The sequence below is a fragment of the Tubulanus polymorphus genome, chromosome 10 (assembly GCF_964204645.1).
Source record: "Tubulanus polymorphus chromosome 10, tnTubPoly1.2, whole genome shotgun sequence".
Taxonomy (NCBI): domain Eukaryota; kingdom Metazoa; phylum Nemertea; class Palaeonemertea; order Tubulaniformes; family Tubulanidae; genus Tubulanus; species Tubulanus polymorphus.
Window position 1 is genome coordinate 13,850,996 of NC_134034.1, and position 25,485 is coordinate 13,876,480.

Sequence of the window (25,485 nt, forward strand, 5' to 3'; positions counted from 1 at the left end):
AAACGCACAAGCGAAGTGAGTTCAAATCTTATTCCTTCCCGAAGTCGTCGAAACGTGAGTAAAGAGTTTCAAGCAAATCGAAAGAATTTTATTGTCGGGCGGGAACCCGAAATCAACAACGAAGACATGGCTAGTAGAGGGAATGAAAGTATGAACCCCCTTACCCACTGGGCTGAGTCAGATTCTGAGGATGAGATAGGGTCCTGGGGAAAAACGGGGGGTAGATTTGAGCAATCTACAACAACAACAACGGACCAACACCAAGTAAGTCCGAATAGCCGTACAATAAGCCAAGAAACTGCACCTAAAGGCAAACGGTTTTTTGTGCATGTCGAGAAGCGACCAGAATCTAAGTCAGACAGTGTCAGGAAATCTTTGTCTGACATCATAGCTGAAGCTGCACTAAGCGCAGGTATTTTAGAAACTGTAAATACCCGCGATGATGCACAGGAGAAAAATAAAAGAAAAAGGGAAGACCATAAAGCAGATGATGAGCTAAGTCAAGCCACGTCTAGACCCAGACTAATTTCACCAGTTAAAAAAGCCAACACCACTCCTGATACTGAATTTACTGAAGACAATTATTGTTCAATATGTCAGAAGCCTATTGTATTCTCAAGTTCACTAACATGTACTTTCTGTGAAAAAAGTTTGTGCTCTAGTTGCTCAAATTTACCAAGCGGTTATGACGTTGATTTAACAAACATGGAGCAGTAATTTGCCGTGAATGTAAAGGAAGAAAAACTGATGAAGGACGACTCACTAGATACGCAGATAGGATGGAAAAGATCCTGAAGAACTACGATGAATCAATGGAAAGAATACTGAACAAACTGGAAGAAAAAGCGGACAAATCAACTGTCACTTCTTTGTCATCAGACGTAACACAATTGAGAGACAGAATTGAGCAACTTAATCTCAATCTCCCGGACGACAGAGTTCATGAGATGATCAATAAAGCTGTAAACTTGCAGATTACACAAGGAAACTTGGAGGTAAACGAGACTGTAAAATCAGCAATAGACAAAGAAATCCAAGATGTTCGATGTGAAATTTGGGAGACGGAAATCAGACGAAATAATATACTGATATATGGCTTACAGGAAGCAAGCGAGGAACAGGTGAAATTAAGGCGTAAAAAAGAGTGGCAAAATCTCTATGGATTTATCACCCAGGGCTTAGGTTTAACAGATCTTCATAAACCTAAATTAGTGAACCGTGTAGGACGGTATGAGCAAAATAAATGTCGCCCACTTCGGGTAATACTAGCTACAGAACTCGATAAAGAATTGATCATAAACAGATTTATCGAATTAAGGAGAAATGGAGATCCATCTATTACAGGGGTATCTGTATCCAGCGATAGAACTATGAACCAAAGAAAACACTATCAGAAATTAAGGGAAGAGCTGCAGGAAAGAACAAAAAATGGAGAACGAGGTCTTATCATTCGTGGGAATGATATAGTCAGTAGATTACCGCCGGCATTTCGTCAAGCAAACCAAAACCAACCATAAGGACAATCAACCAGACAAATCACTGTCAGAAAAATTTTTAAGAAAAAATGATCAAAATCTGAAAAGTAACCAATCAATGTTAAAAAGTAATTGCAAATCGAATCAACAAAAACCAGGAAATTATGATAGGAGCCAATCATCAACTGAAATTACGAGAAAGAATCACGAAAGATCCAAATTACATAAGGATCAACAAAATAGATCAGCGAAAAAGAAATCATTAGTACCAAAACAATCACTCGATAATAATCGCAATAATCAACTGTCAATGAATGTTGCATCTAGCAGACCGACACATAACCCTGCAGATGACAGTATATTATATGAAAATGAAGATAATCAAAAAGAATCACCAAAGAATGAAGGATACAATAAAAACTCAAACAACTGTTATTACAGAAACCAAGAGAAAAATATTAAAGTTCTATATACTAATGCTGATAGCATGATGAATAAAAAACCTGAGTTGAGTGCCCTAAAGATCGAACACGATCCAGACATTATATGCATCACTGAAGCTAAACCGAAATATAGTACCTTAGCATATAACCCCAGTGATGTTATGTTCAATGGTTGTGAAGAATATGAAACATTTACCAATATAGAGGAAGATGGAAGAGGAATCGCCGTTTTCATCCGATCTACTATGAAACCATGTAAACCGCCCGTGCGAGTTCTAGAGAGACTGAAGGCATCAATGACTAATGAAATAATTTGGGTAGAAATTCATCATACTTCTAACAAACGGCCTTTGCTCCTGGGATGCGCCTATCGAAGCCCAAACAGCAGTCTGGTGAATAACAACCATTTCAGAGATATGATTATATCTTTAGGAACCTTAAAGGAATATCAAACTGTACTATGTGGTGATTTCAATTTACCAGAAGTTAATTGGGAAACAAACCACTGTAGACAAGCAGACACTCATGTCTCCACAAAGCTATGGGAAGCAAGTAATGATGCATTTCTCGAACAACACGTCAAACACCCAACCAGATTTAGAGAAAACCAGGAACCCAGTTTGCTAGATCTACTATTCACTAATGACCAGGAAATAGTTCAGAAGGTTGATTACATGGCTGCACTAGGAAAAAGTGACCACATCTGTCTAATGTTTAACCTGAATATACTACTCGAAAGAAATACAGCAACTAAGACCGAAAGGCGGAACTACTATCGTGGTAACTACGACAATTTACGAAAAGAATTGAATAACAATCTCAAAACAGAATCCCTCCTTCAACTGGATATGGAGTCATGTTGGCAAAGTATTAAAGAAAATATCCTTAAAGCAGAAAGAACACATGTTCCTCTTTATCAAGCACCACGATGGAAAAGGCACTCCCCACTATGGATGAATAGAAAAGCAATGTCAAAAGTTAGAAAGAAACACGAAGCCTGGAAGCGGTATCTCAGGACAAAAGATGGAGAAGATTACAGGAAATTTCAAGTAGCTAGGAATCTAGCAAAAAAGGAAACAAGAAATGCAATCAAGAACTATGAAAAGAAACTATCCCAAGAGGTAAAAACAAATCCGAAAGCGTTTTGGAGATATTGCCGCAGTAAGACATCACCAAAAGGAAGTATACCAGACTTACAAAAGAATGGCACATCCATTTCTGAGGACATTACCAAGGCCAACACCTTCAATGAATACTTTGCAAGTGTATTTACAGAAGAGGATACCTCACACATACCAGAACCCAATGCACAAATAAATGAAATTCCTGAAATACATGACATTGAGATCACTCCCGTACTGATTGCAAACAAGCTGAAAGGTCTGAATGAAAATAAAAGCATGGGACCTGACTTAATGCATCCGAAAATTTTGAAGGAAGCAGCAGACGAGCTCGCAGAACCACTGAGCATTCTCTTCAGGAAAACCTTAGAAGAAGAAAAATTACCTACATCATGGAAAGAAGCTAATGTAACTCCTATCCACAAGAAGGGCCCAAAAAATATTGTGGAGAATTATAGACCAATTAGCCTGACTAGTATTGTATGTAAAGTCCTGGAATCCATTGTAAGAGATAACATCATGAGTCACCTAATTACTAATGGAGTTTTAACAGATGCCCAACATGGATTTGTACAGGGTAGATCTACGCTCACACAATTACTGAAATCAATGGATGATTGGACACAAGCCCTAGAAATAAAAAAATCCATTGACGTAATTTTTTTGGACTTTCAAAAAGCGTTTGACACAGTGCCCCACAAACGACTTCTAAATAAAATTGAAAATTGTGGTATCACAGGTAAAGCCTTGAAATGGATTGAAGACTTCCTAAGTGAAAGGAACCAAGTGGTTAATATAAATGGTGCGACATCCACATCTAAACCAGTGATAAGTGGTGTACCGCAGGGCAGCGTGCTGGGTCCTTTATTGTTTGCCATTTACATCAACGACCTCCCTGATGAAATTCAAAGTTATATTCTCATGTATGCTGACGATACAAAAATTTATAGAATCGTACACAGCATCCAAGATCAACACAGACTTCAGGAGGATCTGGACAAACTATCAGACTGGGCAAAGAAGTGGCAAATGACTTTTCACCCAGACAAATGCGTGGTGATGCACATAGGAAAAAATAGACAACATTTTCAGTATACTATGGATGCAGGAAACAGAAGACACGAATTGAAGGCGGTCCCAGAGGAGAAAGATTTGGGAATAATTGTTGATGATAATCTCACCTTTCAGGCACAGTACTCCACGACAATGAATAAATGTAACAAGATCCTAGGAATGATCAAAAGATCATTTGAACGTTTAGATGAAAGAACATTCAGTCTTGTCTACAAAGCATTAGTAAGACCAATTGTGGAGTATGCTATCCCCGCATACAACCCACACCTACTAAAAGATGTAGACAATTACGAAAAAATTCAGCGACGAGCAACCAAATTAGTACCACATCTGTACGATTTACCATACCACGAAAGACTAAAACAACTAAAGCTTCCATCGTTGAGCTATCGAAGAGCAAGAGGAGATATGATAACTGTCTACAATCTGGTTCATAACAACTACCGCGCTGGAGACTCCTTAGTGCCACGAGATCAACGAAGAGTGAATCTAAGAGGACACTCTCTGAAGATCCAAAAACAGAGAGCTAAGAAGGATATCAGGAAATACTCCTTCCGTCACAGAGTGGTGAACAACTGGAACTCGCTCACGGAAGATATAGTGAATGCTCCATCTACAAATGTTTTCAAATTACGTCTCGATAAACACTGGCAAGAAAAGCATTTCCTACTACGGGTCGAGCACTACTAACTTGGACCTGAATGTTATCGGAATTCACGGATGTTGTTATGTTTTCCGCTATTACCAAAGTGCTGGCAATACCTGGCAACTTAAGCGAAACACCGAGGCAGTCAAATTTATAGGCCAATAGGCCTTCTTCAATGACTGCGAAAACGATACGATACGATACGATAGTCTAGTAGTCTATGGATGGGTTTAGTTTGGAACGATGGGGCCTCGGACTGCCCACAGGTTGACTCAAGGGATCAATCGTTTGTCAATCAATCATGGATTATGAGTTCAAATTACTTGACCTTGGTCGAAACCCGCTTTTTGTGAAACTGTGCCCTGGAAAAACTTAGTTTGTCCCTGCAGCGAAGCCACAACGGCCAGATCGACTCCCCTGATGTGGACACACCCGGGCGCCGTCACGTGACTCGAGTTCAGGACCGCATTCTTGTTATCTATTATTGGGGAAACTAATACTCGAGTCACGTGATTACACAGAATCAAAGACATCATTTAGAATTATACAGAAAGAGAATTATGATGAATTTTAATTAGAGATCAAATCGATCGCTACAGGTTCAACACTCGTAAGTCCAAGAAGTCAATATCTCAAGGAACCTATATCTATTATTCAAACCATACGAAACGGGAAATACCTACCTTAATTGAAAAAAAAGGTGCAGAATTTTGTATAAGAAAGAACTCAAGTTCAAGTTTTCCCGGCGGCAAAAGAAAAGACACATTAACAATTCTGCCTTTATCAATAAGTGGTCAGGTCAGATCCAGCCTACCACTAGTGTATAGAGGGTACTCAGGTTTGCCCTTCTATTTCACAAGTTCGTCATTTTGACTCTTGTACTAAGGCTAACAAAAATTGATACCTTGTTTCTCCGCTCTGCTGAGCTTAAATGTTGACCCGGCCGGCCGCCTATCTACCCTATACATTACTTTTTTAAAAATCGTGATCAATTTTACCATAACAGACCCGGCCGCTATAGAAATGAACTGTTTATAAATTTTATCATATTTTACAAAAATGACCCGGCCGCTGCGGAGAAACAAGGTATCATTTTTGTTTAGCCTAACATGAATGTTTTATTCCGAGCAAGTACAATGTATAATGGAAAAAGTATAAGAAAATGGTCAATTCGAATCAAAACAAAATAGTTAACTTCTAGGAGGATAGATTTTATGCCCCAAACGTGCTTAAAGATTGCATCTCACAGTCTTGAAAATTAGAAGTATTCTCGGGAGTGCCCCCAGCAGATCCCCCGATTTGTGCTATGATATAGTTGCCCTTCCAGTTGACAGCAGGACTCAGAAACCGCTCTGAGTTGGTGAAACATCTGGATCCGCGCCTAGACCAAAGATAATAAGAAAAATTATTCAAATATGAGCTCTCAGAGCCACCAGAACGCATCTCAGACGTTTTAATATTCACAATATTCTTGGGGGGGGGGGGGAAGGCAAACCCACTATGCCAACTATCCACTGGTTAACTCTTACCAACTTTTGAGCAACTGGCCCCTGGGGTCGCATTTGTTCAAATGTTGGTCAAAGATAACCAACGGATGAATACCATTTAACCTTTAATTGTCACTATGTCAACTATAACTCTAACCAACTTTTGAGCAACTGGCCCCTGGGCAGTGTTCGGAAAGTAACGCTACATGATCATTCACCGTCCTGTTATACGGCTATACGGACTTATCTCCTGCGGTTAAGGAGTTACGATCGAATGAACGTTCATTTGCACCTCCACCCGCGGGTAGGCTGGGGTAGTACTGGGCCAGTGTTCGGAAAGTAATGCTATATCCGCCGTCCTGTTTTTGCTTCATACTTCACACTTACACTGATCTCATTGTGCCTGCATCAGTTCCTTCGTGATATGCGTACTATGCGAAATTGGTATCAGATTTACAATTCTGATATTCCCAAACGAACGTCCCTTTCAAAAACACCTGAATCGCACGAAGTTTGTAGTTTGTAATTTAAGATCTGTAAAAACAGAAAATAACTAAACACGAGAGAACGAGCGCGTGGTGAGCGTGCGACATGCGTCAGCTTTTTAGGTTTCATGAAAAAAAAATCGATGAAATTTCGACAAGTCGCGTTTGATAATAATACCTTACCTTATACACTGCGCGAGATACTGTCTTCTGTGTATCTTAATGAAATTGGATCTGATCATTTGTCGTGAACGTCACGAAGAAAACTTTCCGCAAGACTTCCAATCCCTGGAGCTGACAGTTCTGCCCGTAATATTTAACATTGCAGACGTAGGTTTCAAGTGGATCCTTTTCTCATCGAAGCCGTGAACGAACAAACAACTTTCTGACCGTCGTCGGAGCCGTAGCTAGTATTACTCGGTTGTCAAACACGAAACGATACGAGATGTTGGATTATAATTTCACAACCGCTGTCATTAACACGACCACTGGCGATGGTCGGGTCGTGCTGATGCCACCCGATAATGTAAAACTCTTCATGAATTTCTACCGAGCCTGTTTGTTCCCGTTTTTCGTTTTCATGGGTATCGGAGGCAACATTTTATCGTTGATCATTTTTCCACGAATGAAAAGACGCGATAAATCGACGTCGCAGTATTTGACGTTTTTGGCGGCCAGCGATCTGGTGAATCTAATCACAAACGGTCTGACCGATAGTTGGATGAATAACGCCTTGTACGAATACACGGACGGCAAAGTGCACTTCGACTTTTTGGCCACTCACATGGCCGTGTGTAAAATATTTCGGTATCTTTGGTACATTTCGTCTGCGACATCGACGTGGACTTTGATGTTGTACAACGTAGAGAAATGCGTCGCGATTCATTTTCCGCTGAAACGCGAACGATTGATCACATCTCGCAGTCGGATAATTGCCATTTGTTCCATCGTAATCATAGCAATGATCGGTCGATCGCCGTTTGTATTCGGGTATGATCTGAATGAAGAAGGCACTAGTTGTGATTTGATTTTCGATCGTCTGCCCGGAGCCGGCACGATTATAGTGATCGTAGTGGAATTGATCACCACGTTCGCGATACCGTGTTTTATTGTGATCGTATCGAACGTGGTGATCGCCTCGACTTTGATCAAAACTCGTCGAGCTACCGGAAGTGAGGCCATACAAAAACATGGCGGACATTCAGACGATAAATCTTATCGATTTCTCGTCAATTTGATTTCGGTATCGGTTTTGTTTTTGGTTACGGTGACACCTGCTTGTGTTTTGTGGACTATGTTCTGGATTCGGATTCTCATACACACCCTATACGGAAGTGGACCGAATTTCGACGTTCTTTATTACGCACTGTTTGCGACGAATATTCAAGATTTGAATTTCTGTTTGAATTTCGTCGTTTATATCGCGTGTTTAGATTTCTATCAGCAAGAAGCTCGTAAACTCGTCTGCAGGCCCTGCATCGCTGCAAAACAACACTAAAATCCGCATTCCTTTCAATAAACCCCCCCCCCCCTCCCCGCCACCATACACAAGCAATCAAATTATAAACAAAAACAATAAATAGAATCAGTTATTTCCAAATAATCACAATAAGTAAAACTATCAATCGTTTGGTCTTCCATGACGCGTGAAATGTATCTCTAACAACTAATATGGTTGACGTTTGAAAATATCCTTCATTCTCCTCCACCATCTATATAAACTTACGTATGTGACACTTTAGTCACCAGATTAGAGTCCGGATAACTCCCAATTTAAGATCAACTGAACATTTTGGTTTGAACAATTTTTCTGACTGGCTAGAAGCTGGATAACATTTTTTTACGATGGCCCAGTTTTTCTTTTCTCGCGCGAGAAAACCAAACTTTTTGAATTCTCGCGCGATAAGATATTTAATCACTAATTTCCGTTTTTCTTGTGATTTAAAAGAAGTTACATTAGAAATTTGGAAATAAGTCGATTATGGGGCAAAAACAATTGTTAGAATTTCACAGTTTTCAGAATTTTCCATAATCAAAGCGTAATTTGCAATTTAATTCTCTATCCTTGGAGCACGGAAGGGTCAAGGTCGACGGTATTTAGTAATTTTGACCTTAAGACTGGGGTCAATTCCCACCGGTCACTTGTTTTCACTTCACGCGCTGATGCTTATTGAGGACCGTTTAAAACCTTGTTGAAATTATTACACTCTGATTCAATAGAACGCGTCGAGGATCGTGTGTACGCGGCGCGTGTATGTACGGCAAGGGCGGAATAGTCCCGTGTCTGACGCGTTCCGTCAACTACAGTCGCCGCTATTCTCTCTTACTCCCTCCACATCTCGATCGGCCACCGGATCACCAGAACTGGGCTAACAACCGAAAATGGTTATTACTTTTGTGTAGGAAATTTTAATCGCCGTGAAAAATGATTACATTGAAAAATGAAGATATAATTTGGAATAGCCTATATCATCTTCGCTATACGTGGCACGATTTTACGCAGATGCGCTGAGAAATACCGAGTTACGCGATATGTAACTTTAATTTTTTGTGTATTTCTTCACCAATGAACTTTCCTCGGAGTACAGGGATTGATTACAGGATATTTATCAAACCCTCATCTACGTAGGATTCAAGTTGCTTAGATACGAAATATAGGACGTAGAAAATAGACTTTTTTTCGCTATAATCGGTTTGGCGAATAAATCCTTCTGCCGTATGTTACGAGGATTCGAAGTCTGTCTCAGAATCGAAAACATGACAATTTCACCGGTGATTTTCTTGGTTTGTGGTTTAATCTTGTTCTATGATACAAAATCTGCTACAGGTATCTATCATTTATTTCTTTGTATCTAGTGTAAGAACCGAGATACCGCCTACACACTTAGACAAGTTAAATTTGACTGAATCCAGTTCCACAGTTTTGTGGGTTTAATTTGACTCTGGGTCCACTTCCGCAGTTGTGTGGGTTTTAGTTTGACTCCGAACCCAGTTCCACAGTTGTGTGGGTTTAATTTGACTCTGAATCCAGTTCCACAGTTGTGTAGGTTTAGTTTGACTCTGAATCCAGGTCCACAGTTTTGTGGGTTTAATTTGACTCTGAATCCAGGTCAACAGTTGTGTGGGTTTAGTTTGACTCTGAATCCAGTTCCACAGTTGTGTAGGTTTAATTTGACTATAGATCCAGTTCCACAGTTTTGTGGGTTCCTCTGCACCCACAGTTCCACAGTTTTGTGAGTTCCTCTACACCCACAGTTTCACAGTTTTATTAGTTTAATTTGTCACTAGATCCAGTTTCCCAGTTGCTTTATTGGACCGCAATCTTATAATCTTATATATTCAGGAGTGATGGTTCAGTCTGGAATTCTACGCAATATTCCGAAATCGACTCTGCAGACCGGTAGAACCGCCGTCTTAAACTGTCCATTAACCAATCCACAACACTACCACGTTAGTACTTTTTGCTCGTAAATATCACTAGACAATCTACCGAATTAGTGCATAATTCTAGTCACTGTCTTATCTACAGTGTTTCACTCTCATCCATCTTTTGAATGAGGCCGGTCGAAGATTGTTTTATTGGTCTACAGCCATCATCAGTTCCTGGATAACTCATAACATTACATGTGAAAATTTAAATATTAGATCGTCGACAAGTATTTTATGTACAAATTGTTATATCGAATAAACAGGGAAGATTTATCAAAAGCAAAGCTTGCGGCAAATATCATCCTACAAAACGAATGTAAACTAATTAGGCCTTTCAAACAACTTAAAACCGAGCCTTAAGATTTAATGCTAATCTTGGACTTAAGTCACCACTGCGCAAGTGGACTTAACCCGTTTTTTGGTCAGCGCAGTAAAAGTAACGAATCATTGAGTGTTTTTGTGTGAATCAATTCATAAATGGAAAATATTTCTCTCTGAGAAAGTAAGCCTCTGAAAATCATGAACTCTGTAAAATACCGTGTCAAAAATGTGTGAAAAGAAAGACACATTTTTAACTTCACTTGAACCTTCATTTGAGTTTTCCCGGATGAGCCTCTTCATGCCATTAGACATCATAGATACCACATTTTCTAGGTGACATTTTAGAAGTAGTCTCTTGACATTAAACATACACACATGTTGTCACCAAATAGCCGAAAATGTTTCGTTTCAAAAAATGAATGAGAAAGAACATTGTGCCAACCGTTGTGATATATTGGTCAAGTAAGACAGCTAGCCATGTGAAGGTGTCAGAGTAAAATGTTTCAGGGTAAATCTAGAATATTTCTGTTCCACGTCTTGCATCCACCGAGTGTGTGCGTAATTCAAGAGAGGTCGATCACATTCAATACATTTTTCAGTTTATGCCTCAATTAAATTTCTTGCTGGTTTTTGTTGATTCCGTTCAATGCTAGTATCTCAACTGCCACAGTTTTGTCACTCGTTCATTGTAACTTTGCCGTTTCATATTTTTGTTTATGTAAATTACATGTATTACCGAAGTTGTTTTGGTTGCGACGAGAGAAAACTGGAAAATATACACCAATCAGCGCTGATACGACTTTAACCATTATCAACCCAGACGTAGGTACGATAGATATCGGTCCAAACATCATTCAAAATACATTCATGTGTTTCTGATGAAATGCAAGTTTTAATACAAACGCAATCTATCTCAAGTTCAAGTTCATCTTGTAAAATTAGGTGATCATCGGATTCTGAGATTAATTACCAATGTCATTGTTTCAAAGCTTGAAAAAGCTGAAATATGTGCCTACACAATTTCTACCCGATTTCCTTCTAACCTAAGATCGAACCGTATGGAAAAAATAAACATATTATATCACATGACAGAATGAAGTTTTTTTCATCCATTTTCAGGTAACGGTCAAGTGAAATACGAAGTTCGAATGAGAAACAACGGAGCAAATATCATCATATATACTTTAATCATCCGATCAGTTAAAGAGGAGGATGCCGGGAAATATAGGTGTCAAATCGGCATTCCTAATTTACTGGATCCACCGTTTGCCGACGCGGTATTAGTCGTACAAAGTAAGCTTACACTCTGCGGTAATCCTCGGGGGGGGGGGGGGGAGCGGTTGAAGACCCATCACTATCAACCACACGTTCCCAATCAGAACGCTCTCCTCGCCGCCCAGCGACTCTCGATCTCTAGAATCCAAGTTCCTGGAAACGATATGCCCCATTTGGTCGGACACTAAATGTTCCTGGAAGGATATTCCCGATTCGCTCGGCACTAGAAGTTCCTGGAACGATATGCCCAATTCGGTCGGGCACTAGAAGTTCCTGGAACGATATGCCCAATTCGCTCGGCACTAGAAGTTCCTGGAACGATATGCCCATTTCGGTTGGGCAATAAATGCCACGTATATCATGTTTCAGGAGCTCCGTGGGTTGTTGATGGAACTGGTACACCCATTTACACACGAGAGGGCGTTGACTACGAAATGGCTTGTTACGCCGAGGGTACGCCTAAACCATCGATCACGTGGTCAAAGCCGAACGGGAAACCGCTGAAAACTGGTCAATTTAAAGCATATGTAAGTTATATATAGACGCGTGTGAGCTGATAAATGGACAGATGAACACGTGACTCTTCTAGACAGATACGCGTCTCTGTTACTTCACCAGAAACCTATAATGTGACTGTTCTAATCCGTCTTACAACGATAGGTGTGAGAGACTAGAAGCCTCAAAGGACTAATCCAGGGCTGTACCTGGTATTTGAGTTGGGGGGGGGGGGGGCAGAGAACCAAAAAAGGTACTGTTCCAAAATCCCCCCTAATCTCTCGATTGATATTGCTGTATTTCAGGGAGATCATTTTGTAATAAAGAACGTTACTCGAGAAGATCGAGGTATTTATCGCTGCACTGCGACTAACAACGTTCCACCTCCAAACACTAACGATATCGAATTGAGAGTATTTTATGCCCCTTTCGCGCGTCCGTTTCGCACTACTATTGGACAGATGCCGGATAAAAACTACAAAGCTGAACTCGATTGTATCGTATCAGGTGAGAATTGTTAAAATGTAGTTGTTTTCAATGAAAGTCGTATTGTACAACTTGTTTGTATTGAAGTACTTAACACACTAGCTGTATGAGTTACATTTTGTATTCATGGTTTAAAGCTGGTTAAAAACAAATAGATAATTAACTCAAGTTTTTTTTCATATGGGGAGGGGGCGGCGACCATATTTAGTAGGCTGAAGAATTTGAGTTCATCCGGTTGTATGACAACTAGTGCTATGTAGCGGAATTCACTATTTGATCTACACCGAGAACCTTAGCGTCAGTTGTATATCGCTATCGCGACCCCTGGTGGTGGTTCACGCCGCGAACCGGAAACTCTCGGGACTGGATGAATATTGGTTCAGCGCTTTCTTCATCTTTATCTGTTTCAGGTTATCCGGATCCCAAAATACGATGGTACATGCACGGTCACGACGGTTCGAAACAGCTGATTGAACGCGACTCTAAACATTACGTCGTTGAAACGACACCGAAAGGGGCCAGCGATTTGAAACAGGATGAAAAGTGGTGCACGTTAATCATTACGAATTTACAATCGGGAAACTTTGGAAACTACAGCTGTGAAGGGGTGTCACCCCTGGGAAAACATTCGGCTGTTATAACGCTTTACAGTGAGTACGATGTTTAAACCCTCGACAGAAATACGGTGTTTCTCCTGGATCCAGTTCCACAGTTATGAGTTAGAGTTAACTCTGAACTCAGGACCCGGTTCCACAGTTATGAGTTAGAGTTAACTCTGAACTCAGGATCTAGTTCCACAGTTATGAGTTAGAGTTAACTCTGAACTCAGGACCCGGTTCCACAGTTATGAGTTAGAGTTAACTCTGAACTCAGGACCCAGTTCCACAGTTATGAGTTAGAGTTAACTCTGAACTCAGGATCCAGTTCCACAGTTATGAGTTAGAGTTAACTCTGAACTCAGGACCCAGTTCCACAGTTATGAGTTAGAGTTAACTCTGAACTCAGGATCCGGTTCCACAGTTGTGAGTAAGAGTTAACTGTGAACTCAGGACCCGGTTCCACAGTTATGAGTTAGAGTTAACTCTGAACTCAGGATCCAGTTCCACAGTTATGAGTTAGAGTTAACTCTGAACTCAGGACCCAGTTCCACAGTTATGAGTTAGAGTTAACTCTGAACTCAGGATCCGGTTCCACAGTTGTGAGTAAGAGTTAACTGTGAACTCAGGACCCGGTTCCACAGTTATGAGTTAGAGTTAACTCTGAGTTGAAGTTAGTTCATTTTCAATGTTTTAATTCTAGAGTCAAATTTAACTCAGAACTGTGAAACTGGACCCAGGTGAACAATCATGAGTTATATAATCCAGCAGCAGTTAATCCAAACATTATAGTTTGTATCGTGTATTAATATGTTTTATTTTCAAACTGTCTATTTTTAGGTACACCGACGTGTCAGGGTAGAATCTGCCCGATGGAGAGTATATTGTCATCTGGTCAACGACGATTGGCTAACGGATTAATGACGTCATTGATAGCGATAGTAATAGCTGTCGGTGTTTAAATGATAACATATAATGATGCATTATGTTTATGATGCGATGCACGTTTTATTACAAGCGCAATTTATCTCAAGTTCAAGTTTCATCTTGTTAAATTAGGTGATCATCAGATTCTGAGATTTGTTACTAGCTCCCTGACTATTTCCTGACATACCAGTTGTTTTTTCCCCTGACTTGATCTGCTAAGAATCCAATCAATTAACACAGGCAAACAAACTGTTCGATGTAACACGTGATCTAGCAATCGTAATAAAATAACTGACTTATCCCTGATTTTTAGTATCTGACAAAATTCACCGACTAATCCCTGACTTTTCAAAAGAAAATTCCCTGACTAATCCCTGATTTCCCAGGTAAGTGGCGCCACCCTGATTATCTAAAGTCAAATTGAGGTCCGAGTTAAAATTTGAATATAGAAAACAAATTGAGATTTAAATCTGATGCTAAACGTTTACTCACAGTTAAACATTAACTCACAGTTACCAAGGATCGAGTACCGGATTTTAGTAGCTGTAATCTAGTAATGACTAGGTAATATTTGATTCTAGGATTTCTGACTAGTATTAAGTTGAGTACGTGAGAACTAGCCCCCCCCCCCCCGTTAGACGTTATGACGTCACACGCTTGTGGTGTTCGATGATTCGCTGGGCCTCCCTGATCCCGGAAAGGTGAGCCCCGTGTACTGTTGAAAAGTAATTGCGATTGGTCGCTTCCCCCGCGAACATCAGTTTCGGTTCCTACAAGATAAATACAAAAAATTAAATTGATGTTTATTTTCCCTTCACGGAGGCAAGTGGAGGAAGGGTCGGTCCACTCCTGGAATCAAGTATCAATTTACAAGTGAATCTCGCCGTTGCAACGAACTAAGGTTATATCGTGTTGGGTGTTGAGGTAAGATTCACCCATGTGTTGGGTAAGGGTAAGTCTATTTACCTCCTTGTTGGGTAGGGGTAAAGCATAAGTATCAGCATCATCTGGAGTGCCATGAGTCATACAGTAACTGTAGGAACCACGCACGTACGGCTCAGTAAACCAACGCGACCTATAACAGACAGAAATATCAAATGTGAAATGCCTAAAATTAATGGAATAACGCATGACACAATGAAGGGTTGCGATGAGAAGGGGTAATAACATAGGTTGATTGTTTCAGTGCGCGAGCTCGTGTCTGGTGACAGTGACCCAGTTTTATTATCACATGCCCCCTAAATTGTATTCTAATCGCGACAAACGCTACATTTATTTGATCCGTAAGTGCATAATTCGATTCGAAGGTTCACGTCCAGAAATAGTTTAATTGTTATAGATTATTTGTCTAAAGTCGATTTTTGAATAGACCATAAAAAATAAACCAGTTCACAACGGGTTCCGAGCAATCAACAGTTCCACGTATAAACATGACTATCTCCCATTTATTGGACTTTAAAAAAACGATTTCGTTCCCTATCAATCACAAACGTATACAAGGACACATTTTTACAGGACGAGGCAGATAATTTCAATGAAAAGGGCACATTCAGTCGTCCTTATCGAAATAAACACAAGATAGGTAACACTCTTAGTCGTTTCTATCTATCCCAAAACTAGGCAAGTGCATATTTTTACAAGACGAGGCCGATTTTTTTCGACATAAAGGTTCACCATTCTTCAGGATTTCATCTTTATTGCCTTGAAACTACATCTTAATGCAGTAAATTTCCTAGAAAGCACAATTTGCATCAGAACTTCATTTATTGCTAGGATATTGCACGATATTGGATATAAGAATTTATTGGGGAGGACCCCCAGACCCCCTCGTTTTTCGCGGATAATGACCTTTTTGTAAGTTGTCCCTGGACCCCCCCCCCCATGTTTATGGCCCAGATTGCAGGAGATTGATCTAAAAACAGGTAAAATATCAAAATGTTCTCACCCCATGCGGCGATCACGGTCCTGCCCACCGTCACCATTAGTGGTGCCTTTTTTGGTGACATTGCCCTTTTTCCCCAAGTAACCCCCTCCCCTACAATAAAATTCTGTGTACGGGCACACGCAAGTTCAACTTACATGTGAAACGTTTTGAGCTTCGGTAAACTTTTTCTGTCGGTAAATCTCCGGATTAACTCCAAACAAACGTCCTTCACCTCCTCGTTGGAGCACTCCTCCATCTTGCGAGCCTCGTGACCGGAAATCCAGCCCATTAACATTTTCGGCTGACCGACAATTCCATCGAAGCTGAACATACCTCGATACCACTCGTGACCCGGTTTCTAGCCGATGAAAAAACCAAAAACAGATTTTACAAATAATTTTGCGGTTTACAAAATTGACTCGACCAGTAAGAAGAAACAACTTACCGATGTGACGGGGAAAGCTGGATTATGCCTCAACAACAATTGCAAATAATAAGTTGAAGGATAGACGCTGGTGTGTGTGTATCCATAGGGATATAATTTAAGGGGAGCCCAAAGAAATGAAAAGCGTGCATATTCACCGAAAAATGGGCAAATTAATTATCAAAACAATGGTCTGGAAAAGTTGAAAATTTCAGTGCATTTAAGCACAATTTCTAGGCGCTACCGGTGTCTTACTAGTTGCAGTAGCCCTATTTTCAAAAGGACATGGCCGCATGTGCTCCTTATGTTCCAGTCTGATTTCGCCCCTGAGACGTCACAGACCGGAATAAGAATTTACCTCGTTATGAGCGATAGGGTCGTAGCATTCGAGATTGAAATTCGTTCCGTCATCGAGCCAGACCAGGTGAATCCCCTCGCATTGTTCTTCCCAGAATCTCTCTTCAAACTCTAAGAAAATCTTATCCACGACGCCGAAACCGATACGACTCATGGCTTCAGTTTTCCACGTCGGAAGAACCGGTTGAAATAGCGTGTCGATATTCTCACGGGTCACTCCGATCGAAACTGACGACACGACATAATCCGCTTTATAAACGCAACCATCTTTGCAGACGACCGACACGCGACTGTCGGCTTCAGGATCCAAGCACCAATTTATAGTTTTTACCGGTTTGTTGTAAACGATCGCGTCCTTATCGATATTTTCCAGTAAATGGTCGATGATTGGTTGATATCCACCGGTTTTTAAAACGTTGTCATCTTCTCCGGCAAATTCGTAAAATTCACCCCAAGCTTTCAGGGACAATTCGTCGATCGTGTTACAAGCGTTATCACCGTTTTCCCACAGGAGGCGCCACTTGTACAGACCTTTTTTGATTTCGAGTATTTCCGGCGTATCGTTTCGCGAATCGAGGTACTCGTTAAAACCGCGTCTGAAAAAATCGCCGACAGATATGAGACCGTCAGGTAGCGCCATCTTCTTACGATGAAAGTCGTTCGCCGCTTCGAATAACGACTCCATAAGATTTTCGATTTCGTCGACGATTCGATCTTCGACTCTCTCGCCATTTTCCGTGTAGTAATACGAGATTTTCTTTGAGTGTTTTTCCATGCCGTCCAAATCAACCAGGTTCATTTTGTCGGCTAAATGAAATATCGGATTGCCGTGTTGCCCGTGGACCCATTGGGCGCCGATTTCAATATGCGTCTCTCCTGTTTTCCAAAAATGATAAAAATGTTTGTTTTTTTAGGATTACCGATGAATTGAATGAACACAATAAAATTCTGTGTTATGTCCTTTAAATGAATTAAATTCATTGCTCAGCAATCTGACAATTTCAACAACATTTTCCACAATTCATGATCATTCATCAGTCTATAAGCTGTGTCTCATTAATTACAAGCCATTTATTTTGGACTGAAGAAATATTGATTTTGAATGTTCATTCTACATGAGGCCACTATTTAACGCATTATACCAGGGCTGATTTGACGCACAGAATGCTGACAATATAATATGCCGAATGCTGTGATACACATATTCAAGTACATCATTATTCAAGGCTACTGCATAATGAATTCATATATTACAATTGTGTTAAAACTAGATAAGCTATTTCATAAAGCCCCAACTGTTTGAGTAACAACAATTCAATTTCTATATAAGCGCGCTTTTCATTAAATGTTCAACGGCGCTTTTCTTTAAATTAGTATAATTACCCACCGCCTACAAACTCAAACCATTTATCAATCATCTCTCCCTGGGGAGAAGTAACATCCGAGCATCTACCAGGAGTCCATTATCAGACCAGGTACCCGTTAACTCCTGGGTGGAGAGAGTGAGGCAATGGTCGAGTTTTTCGAATTCATTGCTTGAAATGAAGTAACGATTGTAAGAACTTACCGAACGGATCTAGAGTCTTTATGCGGCCTCCCGGACGATCCTGAGCCTCTAAGACTGTAACATTCTTGAAACCGGCACTAAAAAGCTCACTGGCGGTCGATAAGCCGGCCATACCCGCACCTATCACTAGAACACGATCACGGCGCTTACCACCGGCGCCTCCTCCTCGATCGGTGATTTTAGACATCTTTCTATAATATTCACAGAGCTTAGCCTCGTCCGTGTCGGTACTGGTAATATATAGAAATCGAGAGCATTATATCTGCATGTATGTAGGCTTAGTGTGAATATAATCAAATACACGGTTAATGATCGACCAAAGTTCGAAGCTCAGCTCTGTCGCAGTTTAACGTGCCGCCGTGTGACACTGACTCATTATCAGTCGACTGCACATAGCTGCGATACATCCATGCTGTATCCGGTCGAGTTTTCTTCTTCTGTGCGCGGCTTTCTAAGTTAATGCTGCAGTTGTATTTTCAACTGAAGCTCTGATTACAATGAATACATATTGTGTAGTCTGATATGTTGATTACGAATTAAGCACATAATGATAATAGATTTAGCAATATCATAATATTATTTTAATCATTTTATGTAGTAGTAAGATATATGGAATATTATGAACATTTGGATATGAAATCGTAGATATCTATGATTATAAATTTTGTGACATGTACGTTGTAAGTAGATATGATGCGTGTGAATTGATAATCAATTAACGTTAAAAAGAAACCCAATATCCATAAATTACAAGCGGCTTTTGGAACCACGCTAATTGATAATCAAAATAGGATATAACGATATGTTGTTAACGCGTAGTATCACATTTCAATTCTGCTCACGACGGAGACCAGCTAAACGAATTAACCAGTAAGAAAATTTAAATCAAGATTTCTCAATTAATAATATGATTAAGTAAGTAACGAATTGAATTCTACTCTAGCCTTCTCCTATTTCCTTTTTTCTGCAATAAGTTTGGTATCTGTGGACGCGTGTACCATTTTTGACGCAGTTCCACAGTTAACATTTTAAATGGAGTAAAATGGCGATTTTGATCACGACATTAAAACTTGGTAAGGGTCTACTAGTTAAAAAGTCATAGGCTGATATGCGTCTCAAGCAAAAACGTTTCTTTCTCTTTTCAGCATGCGGATCTCTACCATCCATCCTCGCTTACCAGGGTTTGATATCGACCTCACGAAACAAATCAACTCTAGCTAGATCCTACATGGCCGATACAACAGATCCATCTTCCTCACTCAACGAGCGAGATCAACACATCCTACGAGACGGCCTGGAAGTATAGACCCGCAAATTGGGCATGTGCTTCAAAGCGGATAAGTGATTCGTGGTTAGCTCAACAACAGCTTCCTTCGATTTCATGACTGAATGTTATTTGTATTTTGAGTAACGTCGCGACTGAATTGAGGATTCTGAATGAGGCCCGTCCTAGGTACTGAGCATGGGTTTCAGAAATACAGTAGACACGAACTAGGGTGAGAGTCCAGCCAATCATTTTTGCTTGGAAATATCGCAATCGACGGAATGATGAGAAGAAAAAATTGGCTTTAATAGCATTGATAATCGATTACTAAACGGTGTAGATTACAGAAAATTCCGTAACCGGTAACACTCCAGAAGAGTCTTTTAAACTTAATTTGCAAAAAAATTTTGCTCAAAGAGTTTTATAATTAGTCCTTGTTTTTAAAAACAAAATAAATATATTGTATTACTATAATTGTAATTACTAAATAAATGATGTTTACTCGATTCGTGTTTCTAATCTAGAGGATATCAGCGACATTCATTTTTCATTATGGCAAATAAACAATGGATGCTTAAGTCGTACAGTAGTTGCTGGGTCCATCAAATAGTTCTGTTAACTACTATCGATCGGAACTTGCAGCCAGCAACACGTAAAAACATCATTTATGAGAAATGGAAAACGATGAACTTTGTTTGAAGCAAAATAAACCTAAGACCTAATGTAGTTGATTGATAAAAGGCCATACAGTAAAAATGTCATTTGTCGATGCATGAATGTTATCATACGCGGCACAATGAATATAAGTGCAAGTTCAACACTTCCTGGAAATTAGGTATAGGACGCGACGCAAGAGCGACACAATCTATATCTATAATTATTAGCGAAATCCAGAGACTGCTGATACAATAATTGATAATCAAAAATGAATCCAACCATATGTCGTTTAGTATGAAATATTATTTCAATCTTCCGGAGACCAGCAAACACAACGAGAGTGCGAGAAAATATTCATCAAATCAATTTTCTTTATCAATCAAATAATTAAGTAAGTGATGAATTTAATTGAAGTTTTTTTCTTTCTCCTGCAATAAGTTTAAGTAATTAAGTAAAGATTTTCGACGCAGTTCCACAGTTAACATTTCAATTGGACTAAAATGGTGATTTTATATTCAAACCCGTTCAAACCCAAACATGCTAACTTTCTTAATTTCAAACCGCTAGCCTGTGCTAACTTAATTTCGAAGAAAATTTTTCAAAAAATAACGGGTTCTCTTAAGTTTATTACTAGATTAAGTAAGTGATGAATTAAGAATTAAATTTCCCATTTATCTAATTTTAATTCTATTATTTCGCTTTCATTTTGTTTTTAATGAAAATGCATTAAGAAGCAGCCAGCTTCACGAAGAAGTTTAAGCTTAAAGCGGTTATTTCTAATTTTGTTGTCCTATAATTTGAAAACCTGAGGTAACTAATAGCAATTACACCTTTGATCTTAACCATGATAAAGTTTTTTTTGTGAAACCGGTCGATGTGAGCGTGTGTCACGTGTCTACAGGCGCTACAACCATTTTGGGAAGCCGACTCATGACCTTAAAGTCACGTGGTCTTGTGGTATAAATCTATTTTTTGTGAAAAATCTCAATTTTTTCAGTACTGGGTATGAGGATCTATTACGTCCAAGTACTTCTGGCGTTGGCCTTGGTCCCATTGTTTGACACCACTGGAACTCAGGTCATGACTGTAGAAAAACTTAAAAACGCTCAATGGTGGTTTGATTGCGGGGTAAGCTGGAGAGAGGGTTGTATCGGTATTATAAACTGCATCCGGTACCAAACCTCATTATATTCGACTCGTTTAAACGTATCTGTATTTTCGGAACGAGGCAATTTCAATTCAAAATTGAACTGCAAATCTACGAGGAGTTTTCTTTCAGGATCCCGGTGTTACAAACCTAAATGAAATTAAAATAGAAAAAGACAATGAAGTCCAGGAAACAGGAGCGAACCCGACGACGACTACATTCGTCGTGGCGACAGGAACGACTGTAAACTCCCCTTACAACTCGAATTCGGACAGAACAGCAACAGATGTCACCACCACAAGTATCCAGTACAAAATCGGTAATATAAAATATACATCAATATCATTAGAATAACCCGTACACCCATCGTGGAGAACAGATAATAAATCAAAAACCCTCCAAGAAATAAACTTAATTTGCTGCAATGGCAGCAACTGTTATGAAATGGTATAATTATCATACCACCATTATAGCACGGTTATAACAGCGACAGAATGAGTGACTGCTTTATTGTTCATTCACAGCTGCACAAAAAGCCGAACTATTTGACAGCGGTGTTTACTACTGTCTGATAAACAATGTACGACAACCGGCAATAACTGCTGAATTAAAAGTAACAGGTAAATCATAAGCTGATCTGAAATGAATCTAACTCGGAATCTGATCGAAAGGCTACGGAACTCACGTCAGAGTTATGTTGAACCTACACAACTATAGAACTGAATTCAAAGTTACTAATGAAACCCTCAAAACGAGAATAGAAATGTGTTCTGAGGCGAACCGTAGAACCGAGGTCTTACTCTATTATGCGTTTTGCTTATCGTGTTTTCCAGACACTCCTGTTGTCCAGTGGATCTCCAATGGAAACGTCATCACGTCTGCAGCTACGGGCACTATTGACTTGCGAACAACCGGAAGTGCAACGACCCTCCAATGCAAGGTCACTGTTGAAAGCACGAAAGCGGTGATAAGCATTGTATCAAATGGTATTTCTAAGGAAATCAACCCGTCAGATGCTGGCTGGACTGCAACGTATCAGACCTCTGCTAACTGTCCTAACAGGTATTAGAATTCAGTGAATTTTCACTAACAAAAGCTAATTATACCAAATGTTGACAAGAATAAACTTACTTTCCAATTTTTAAACGAATAAGAGACCAAAACTTCTGTATTCCTCAAAACTACTACTCAGTTCGACACCGACCCGGAGAAAACTTAATTGAGTGAGAATCAAGATTCTACAGTATATCTAACTCTTAGTATTTGACTCAACTATCGGGTTGAATTTTACCTCAGTAATAGAGTTTACTGTAATTCTCGAACTGTAACTATTGAAACTATTTTCAGCACTCACTCGGGTTAGAATTTTTTTCAGCTTCAAGTTTATTGAGTAAGGGATGGAGTTTAATGATTCTGTTGTTTTAGCAAATGCTCTGTTCAGTATGAATACACCTGGAGCGCTTGGAACGGAAGTGCTTACGATCAATTTACCTACCAGGCGAACGGTAACGCCATCTGGTGTGCAGCAACGAATGATATCGGTTTGAAGGCGTCGAGCAGTATTAATTTGGATGTACAATGTAAGTTTGAATATCTCGCTTACCAGGGTAGGTTTGATTATGCTTTGTTTATTTCTACTTGGCAAACTGGTCCGTGCAATTTAGTGGACTGATACGTGGATATTGTATACCTGTATCGATGGAACAAACGTAGTTTTTGGGGAAGTGTTGATAGCAGTAATGACAAGAACTCAAAGTCCCACCAATAAAATCCGGAACTTCGAATATAAATGCATACCCCTAAAGAGCAAAGGAGATAACTGGTTTTCACCTATCTCTATTACAGACGGAATGATCAACTTCAAAATAGCTCCATTAGTTCTGACGATCCAACAACACAACCAACCATTAACGTTCATTGCCAGTTTCAAATCGAACCCGAAAACTTGCAACATCACTTGGTACAAAACCTCCACCCAGAATCAGACATTGGACGCTACATCACTGCTCCCCGCCTACCAGTGGACAGACTCGGTAGGTAGGACTGGGGCAATCCATATAGTAGATTATAACCTGTAACAGGTCCACGCGTCCCTGTCACAGCAGTTTGTTTCGCTGCGTGAAGTTTCTTAACCATCATTTGAAAAATATGCTGTAGTTCTATAATGTTATATTCAACCAAGAAACAGAGGCCCCTGAGGTCTAGATATAACATTGTTCATTTTAGGTTGTCCAACAAACTTACGTATCAGTGATCATTGGCAGACAGGCCACGAAACAAGATGAAGGGTATTACCACGCTAAATGCGGCGCTGATATTGTTACAGCTCAATTGCTGTATAAGGCGTACACCACAGGTGAGGATCCGATGGAACTAAATACCTCACTAACATACCTCACTAAATACCTCACTAATATACCTCACTAATAAACCTCAGCTTGAAACGTTTGAGCGCATTTCATAAGACTTCTTGTATACGACATTAGCCTTTAGAAATTAAATAACGTGCGTCACGGACTCGGATCAAACCAGGCTATAATGTGATGCGGACTTGTGGAGGAAGCATTAACTGATAATTACCTAATTTGGTTTTAACTAATACACGATGAAATGAAGTGAAATATAGGTGTCGGTTTTCGGTCATACAGGATACACGATATTGAACATGAGAGCGATGATATTCGATTTGGTTTTGTTCCCGAAAATCATTATCCCGATGTTGAATTGGATGTCGATCTACGACGCTTATACGATTCAAAATGTCACTCAACGAACAACTACAACTACAACTACAACTACAACTGCGCAAGCGCCGATTGAGCAACAACCGCTGATTGAGCAACAACCGCCGATTGAGCAACAACCGCCGATTGAGCAACAACCGCCGATTGAGCAACAACCGCCGTAAGTAGTTGAAGAAATAATGGAATTTCCAGATGCTGTATAAGACATTATTAAAACGAACAGTGTAGATTTATCAAGGGTGCTTCAACGCCGCGTTTAGGGATTGCTATTGAAATGGCTCAAAGTTATCTATCAAAGCCGTCGAGGTTACAGTGTGATGACACTAAGTATCCTTCTTTCGGTATAAATAATTAATCATGTCAATCAATTCACAAATCGCTAAAAAACGAGTAAAAAAACTAATTTGTACGTTGAGATCACGTGTTCAGAAATACCGATGCTGACCCGGCCAATATATACGTGTTCACTGTCAGAAGGAAGTATATACATATAGTCTCAGCAGAGAAATTACGATTCGGATCCTTGAAACACAATAGATTTCTGGATATAGAAGTTTCTAGTTTCTATACGCCATGTTGCGAGGTCCCCGAGGTTCTCGAGGTCCCCATTTAAATCGCCCGTACTAATTGAATACGTGGTGCATTGCTTATGAAATGACAGAACACTATAAATATCGGCCGATTAAACCTACTACTATACACTAATAGCGAAAGTTCGTGCGCCAAATTAACCTTAAAATACTATTTTTCTCGTTGCATTTGAGTTTTTTTGAAGAAGAAAGTCCGTCATGGTTGTTTTATGGCACCGGATCTCAGGTCACGACTGTGCAAAAACAAGCGAACGCCGTATGGTCGTTTGAATGCTGGGTAAGCGGAAAGAAAATCTAAATTGCTGTAAGACTGTTGGTCCAAGCAATATAAACCTTAGCGAATTTGTTGGAATTTTCTTTTCAGGCTGGTACTGTGACAAGCTTAGATCAGTGGCAAGTAGAAAAAGTCAATGAAGTCCAGGAAACAGGAGCGAACCCGACGACGACTTCATTCGTCGTGGCGACAGGAACGACTGTAAATTCCCCTTACAACTCGAATTCGGACAGAACAGTAACAGGCGTCGGCACTACAAGGATCACGTATAAAATCG

At 39.9% G+C, this 25,485-nt stretch overlaps 2 protein-coding genes across 2 annotated transcripts; one reads left to right on the forward strand and one right to left on the reverse strand.

The window, feature by feature from the left end:
* The first annotated feature begins 16 nt into the window (after positions 1 to 16).
* On the forward strand, positions 17 to 14,316 carry LOC141911649 (lachesin-like). The gene is made up of 8 exons (XM_074802639.1): positions 17 to 54; positions 10,075 to 10,181; positions 11,223 to 11,307; positions 11,601 to 11,774; positions 12,126 to 12,283; positions 12,557 to 12,758; positions 13,148 to 13,387; positions 14,174 to 14,316. Exons 2-8 carry the CDS (start codon positions 10,080 to 10,082, stop codon positions 14,293 to 14,295), a joined length of 1,083 nt encoding a protein of 360 aa, XP_074658740.1. The 5' UTR covers positions 17 to 54; positions 10,075 to 10,079; the 3' UTR covers positions 14,296 to 14,316.
* On the reverse strand, positions 14,104 to 18,813 carry LOC141911861 (spermine oxidase-like). Its single transcript, XM_074802935.1, has 5 exons — positions 18,533 to 18,813; positions 16,967 to 17,841; positions 16,340 to 16,542; positions 15,227 to 15,335; positions 14,104 to 15,030 (listed from the first exon to the last, which is right to left on the reverse strand). Exons 1-5 carry the CDS (start codon positions 18,717 to 18,719, stop codon positions 14,902 to 14,904), a joined length of 1,503 nt encoding a protein of 500 aa, XP_074659036.1. The 5' UTR covers positions 18,720 to 18,813; the 3' UTR covers positions 14,104 to 14,901.
* Positions 18,814 to 25,485: the final 6,672 nt, after the last annotated feature.